General features: G+C 41.0%; 1 protein-coding gene across 1 annotated transcript in view; it reads left to right on the top strand.

Moving 5' to 3' along the window:
* The first annotated feature begins 2,386 nt into the window (after nucleotides 1–2,386).
* The window catches only part of TTC29 (tetratricopeptide repeat domain 29), a 138,304-nt gene continuing 134,690 nt past the window's right edge, over nucleotides 2,387–6,000 (top strand). The window contains exons 1-2 of the mRNA XM_066632422.1: nucleotides 2,387–2,475; nucleotides 4,704–4,787. Coding sequence (XP_066488519.1) covers nucleotides 2,387–2,475; nucleotides 4,704–4,787 — 173 coding nt within the window. The remainder of the gene's footprint in view (nucleotides 2,476–4,703; nucleotides 4,788–6,000) is intronic.

Below are 6,000 nucleotides of genomic sequence, written 5' to 3'. Positions count from 1 at the left end.
GCAGATACCGCTGCCCGAACGGCCCCTCCTAACCGAGGAGTTAAGTCAGATAGAGGTTAAAAGAGAAGATGTTTCAGACCTCATTGATAAATTAAAGATCAATAAGTCACCGGGCCCTGATGGCATACACCCAAGGGTTATTAAGGAATTGAAGAATGAAGTTGCAGATCTCTTGACTAAGGTATGCAACTTGTCCCTCAAAACGGCCACGGTACCAGAAGATTGGAGGATAGCAAATGTCACGCCTATTTTTAAAAAGGAAAGAGGGGGGACCCGGGAAACTATAGGCCGGTCAGCCTAACATCCATACCGGGTAAGATGGTGGAATGCCTCATCAAAGATAGGATCTCAAAACACATAGACGAACAGGCCTTGCTGAGGGAGAGTCAGCATGGCTTCTGTAAGGGTAAGTCTTGCCTCACGAACCTTATAGAATTCTTTGAAAAGGTCAACAGGCATGTGGATGCGGGAGAACCCGTGGACATTATATATCTGGACTTTCAGAAGGCATTTGACACGGTCCCTCACCAAAGGCTACTGAAAAAACTCCACAGTCAGGGAATTAGAGGACAGGTCCTCTCGTGGATTGAGAACTGGTTGGAGGCCAGGAAGCAGAGAGTGGGTGTCAATGGGCAATTTTCACAATGGAGAGAGGTGAAAAGCGGTGTGCCCCAAGGATCTGTCCTGGGACCGGTGCTTTTCAACCTCTTCATAAATGACCTGGAGACAGGGTTGAGCAGTGAAGTGGCAAAGTTTGCAGACGACACCAAACTTTTCCGAGTGGTAAAGACCAGAAGTGATTGTGAGGAGCTCCAGAAGGATCTCTCCAGACTGGCAGAATGGGCAGCAAAATGGCAGATGCGCTTCAATGTCAGTAAGTGTAAAGTCATGCACATTGGGGCAAAAAATCAAAACTTTAGATATAGGCTGATGGGTTCTGAGCTGTCTGTGACAGATCAGGAGAGAGATCTTGGGGTGGTGGTGGACAGGTCGATGAAAGTGTCGACCCAATGTGCGGCGGCAGTGAAGAAGGCCAATTCTATGCTTGGGATCATTAGGAAGGGTATTGAGAACAAAACGGCTAATATTATAATGCCGTTGTACAAATCGATGGTAAGGCCACACCTGGAGTATTGTGTCCAGTTCTGGTCTCCGCATCTCAAAAAAGACATAGTGGAAATGGAAAAGGTGCAAAAGAGAGCGACTAAGATGATTACGGGGCTGGGGCACCTTCCTTATGAGGAAAGGCTACGGCGTTTGGGCCTCTTCAGCCTAGAAAAGAGACGCTTGAGGGGGGACATGATTGAGACATACAAAATTATGCAGGGGATGGACAGAGTGGATAGGGAGATGCTCTTTACACTCTCACATAATACCAGAACCAGGGGACATCCACTAAAATTGAGTGTTGGGCGGGTTAGGACAGACAAAAGAAAATATTTCTTTACTCAGCGCGTGGTCGGTCTGTGGAACTCCTTGCCACAGGATGTGGTGCTGGCGTCTAGCCTAGACGCCTTTAAAAGGGGATTGGACGAGTTTCTGGAGGAAAAATCCATTATGGGGTACAAGCGATGATGTGTATGCGCAACCTCCTGATTTTAGGAATGGGTTAAGTCAGAATGCCAGATGTAGGGGAGAGCACCAGGACGAGGTCTCTTGTTATCTGGTGTGCTCCCTGGGGCATTTGGTGGGCCGCTGTGAGATACAGGAAGCTGGACTAGATGGGCCTATGGCCTGATCCAGTGGGGCTGTTCTTATGTTCTTATGTTCTTATGTTCTTATGTAACCCTCCTCCCTTGACGATGACTACTACTACTACTACTAGCTGCTACTCCTCCTCCTCCTGCTACTACTACTAAACCCTCCTCCCTTGACGATGACTACTACTACTACTACTACTACTAGTACTAGTACTAGTACTAGTACTAGTGCTACTACTAGCTGCTACTAGTGGGGCAAAATATTCCTGCTTGAACATTACTTGACCTATGACGCCCATACTGGCTTCACAGATGTGGGGGTAGAGATGCCACACTTCTCCCTGATCTGAAGTCTGACCTTAAATCATAATGGTTGAGGAAGCTTCTCCACCTGCATTCTCATGTGCTGACCCTTCCTCCAGCCTCATGCCTTCAAACAACAGGGAGGGGCAAATTTGCCCCCCTCCCAGCAACATAGTTTGGAGAAAGAACACCAATTCCCTTGTATCTGAAAATGCTGCTGAAATGCAGAAAATAGAAGTATTTTGGTGCAGTCAAGGCTTTGAATGATTTTAGCATAGTTTTATAATGGATGATTTATATACTTATAGTGAATGTCTAAGAAAGGTGAACGTTATTTGATAGAAATTAATCAAAATATTCTCTATTTGTTTATTTAGTTAAAAATGAGTATGTTTCCTCCTGTGCCAATTCAAAGCCCCCGGGCACATCCAAGTATGGAAGACATAAAATGTCCTTCGCCAAGCCTTGCAAGGTATGTGTGTTTTGTTTATATTTTCTTTCAATTGTCTGAAATATTTGATAATGGCTATTTAAAACAGTAATAACCTATCCCATCATTGTGTGTAGTCTTATCAGCTTATTTCAGATAGCAAACATTTAAGAAAAGAGTATGGTCCCTTAGCAGAGATAGTTTTGTATAATGAATTTAAAGCAAGAGGAAGTACAACTTGATTTGTTTTTTATTGTTTTTGTTTTAGCATGGAATGATAAAATCTAAAGTAGTGTTTTCATCTTCAAAATGAGAAGTGGTTTTATAAATTTGTATATTTTAAATAATATATTTATTCCTCAATGTCTCTTTATCACCAAAGAAAAGTTCTCAGGAAGCTACACTTGAGGGCTTTCTGAATGATCAAAGCATGTTCCAACTATATTTTATTTTTATCTTGCTATGCTCTTGCAAGCACTGATCCAGGGCCCAATTCTATCCAACTTTCCAGCACCGATGCAGCCATGCCAATGGGGCATGCACTGTATCATGCAGTGGGGGACAGTCACAGGATTGGATCACCAGTGGCAATAGTACATTAGCCCAACCGCAAAGAATTAGTGGGGGCTAGATATGCTACCTGCCCCATTTTCCACACTTAGGTCTACATTTTAGCTTTGGAAAGGGGTAGTGTGCCTCCTCAAAAATGAAAATAAAATAAAACTAATTGTTATTCAAATATTACTGATAATTAACTGGCAATTAATAAAGACTGAGGGGCTTTTCACACCTTATGCATCGGGAAACATGGGTTTGCATGTGAGGATATATGGGACAGTGAACTGCAGTCCATCTGGCTTCCTGATGTGTATGTCTTCTATGAGTCATGCTTGCAAACATAAGTTTGTTTCTATTCATTCACATTTACATTTTAAAGTGTTCACATAAAATACCTTGGTGAATGCCTAAAAAATGGATCTGTTGGCCCTGAGTTGTATTCTGCCTTTACATCTTACTGAATCACACTAGGGTTCTTTCAGTTGGCATCCAACTGGCTTTCTTCAAAGCAGTTCATAAATTGGTTATGCCCTTAATTTTTGAAAGGTTAGAAGAAGGGTGTCAAACTTGTTTCATATAGAGGGCTGAATAGCATTCATGATACACGCTGAAGGCTGGAAGTGACATCATTAACCAGGAACAGCAGGTCATGATAAGAAATAAGCACTTTATTCTCACTTAGGAACACATTAGCTGCAAATGACAGAAAGGAAAATATGCAAATCATTATCATATTTTCAAGATATGGGAGTGCCCAGTTATTACGTGGGCTGCCCTTCCAGTACTGAAACCTCAGCACAGCTCAGCAGCTGAGAGAGAGCAGCTGATAGTGGTGCTGGGAGAGCCCGAGGGCTAGATAAAGAGCTTCCGCAGGCCACATCTGCCCCCTGGCCTTATATTTGACACCCCTGAGTTAGAACATTTAAGTGTCCAAGTATTTGTGATCCTATCTGTTTTGTTTTGTTTTTTAAATTAAATGCCTGTCAGTCTATAGACAGTTGTCTTGATCCATCCAAGCCACATTTGTAATGACTGGAGGTGTTCTTAAATGTTATTATTTTTTCACAAATTTACTTTTTCTCAAGGAGGAAAAGTGCAGAAAGCGGTGTTATGTATTTTTATTCCAAGGGTGCATTTTTATGTTATAAATCGTAATCGCTTTAAAAGTCTACTAGGCAGGTGATACAGTGTCAGCAGATGCAGCCATATTCATTACCCATGTACACCCCCCCATCCAGCCCATTATTATTTCCCAATTTTTTTATATCACAGATTTGGGGTTTTGTTTTTTGTTTTTACAAAAATGAGAAGTGTAGAAAGTGGTGTTATGTATTTTTATTTTTTTTCACTGAAAAAATCACATCTCTAGTAATGACCCACTTAAGAGACAGAATTCATCATTATATGACCCTTGTAAAATATGGATTGTCTAACAAGGTTTGTTGTGTATATGTTGAAAGTAGAAGATATGAATCACAAGCATCCTATGCTAAAGCCATCTGTACTTTCCTTCAGAAATAAAAATTTGAAATACCTAGCGACCAGAAAGTTAAAATACCTGTACATGTTTATAGAATGTGTTTGATAAAGTACTTTGTCAATATTTTAATATTTATCTGTCTTTGCTTTCCAAAGATTAATTCATAATACATGTGACATATTTTGACGTTAAGTCACCTCACAGTGTTCTTTAATTTTTTTTTTTAATTTAGGATGCATTTGATCAAAGGTAAAGATGCCATAGATCATTATTTGGCCACGCATATCAAAGGACTGTCAAAACAAGAGGCTGCTGCGTAAGTAGGGTTTTTCAGAGGCATTTTTATACAGCAAGTTTATTGTTTTCTTTGTTTCTAGTCCTATTCCTTGAAATTTAAAGTTCCTCAGGCAATTTTCAGAGGAACATGGCATTTAAAAATTAAAACTGATATTAAATAATTATGTTTCACTGCTACTTATCTTGCATATATCAAAGCGTTTAGTTCAGTGCTTGTGTTATGCTCTGATTTACTGAAGTCTTGGTGTATTTGCAGCATTTAATTGTTTGTCAGTAATTAAAACTATCTATTTTTCTTCTTTTCTTCTTTCTCCTCACTTAAGGCTGAAGTTATACTTTGGAAAATACTGTTTTAACTTCCAGTGCTGACCCTTTAATGTGCTCAAGGTCTTTTAAAATCAGTGTCCAAAAAGAGCCATGAGGAAGTACTGTTTCATAAACGATACACAACACAATTGCTACTGTTTTTACAGAATGTTTTTAAAAACAAATTTAAGGTTCACGTTCATGAGCATTAGTGTCACAATTCATACTTCTTTCTCAAGGATTGCTTACTTTGAGATTGGTATTTCTGTTGCAGGGAGCATGTGCCACTGTCTAATTCCATTTAAAACAACATCTCTCTATTTTATTTAGGAAATTTATATCACACCTTTCCTGTGCCAAAGCAAATGCCCAAATGCAGCTTGCAAACCTTTATAATAAAGTACAAAGTATCACAACAGGTAAAAACATCAAACAAGGAATTAAAATATTAATTTTAACATTACAGATTGAAATATAACCAAAACAGAGCAAAATCAACAATATCATTGGGTCTATGGAAGAGCTATTCAAACTGGGGCGTCATGATGCCTCAGTCGGACAGCCCTGGCCTCTGACCCCTTAAGGTGCGGAGGCAGGGGGAAGGCAGCAACATGATCCCCAGTATTGTGTCGCTAAGGGGTGCTGTAGGGACTGGGATATACTCACCAGTCCCTGCAGCAGCCTGTTGGCGGTGCGGGGAACCATGCTCAAGCATCTGCAGGGCTCCCCAACATTCCAAAAGTGAAAGTGGAGTGATCACACTTCACTTCCGTAAAACTGGAAGTGGAGCGCAATTACTCTGCTTTCACTTTTAGAAGGCTGGGGAGCCCTGCAGATGTTCACACAGTGCTCCCCGCACCCCTGACAGGCTGCTGCAGTGACTACATCCCAGTCCCTGCAGCCCCCCTTAGTGATGCAATCCTGGG

Source organism: Tiliqua scincoides, chromosome 6 (genome assembly GCF_035046505.1).
Source record: "Tiliqua scincoides isolate rTilSci1 chromosome 6, rTilSci1.hap2, whole genome shotgun sequence".
Classification (NCBI taxonomy): Eukaryota; Metazoa; Chordata; class Lepidosauria; order Squamata; family Scincidae; genus Tiliqua; species Tiliqua scincoides.
The sequence above is the reverse complement of the archived record's forward strand: the minus strand, read 5'-3'. Positions and strand labels throughout refer to the sequence as shown.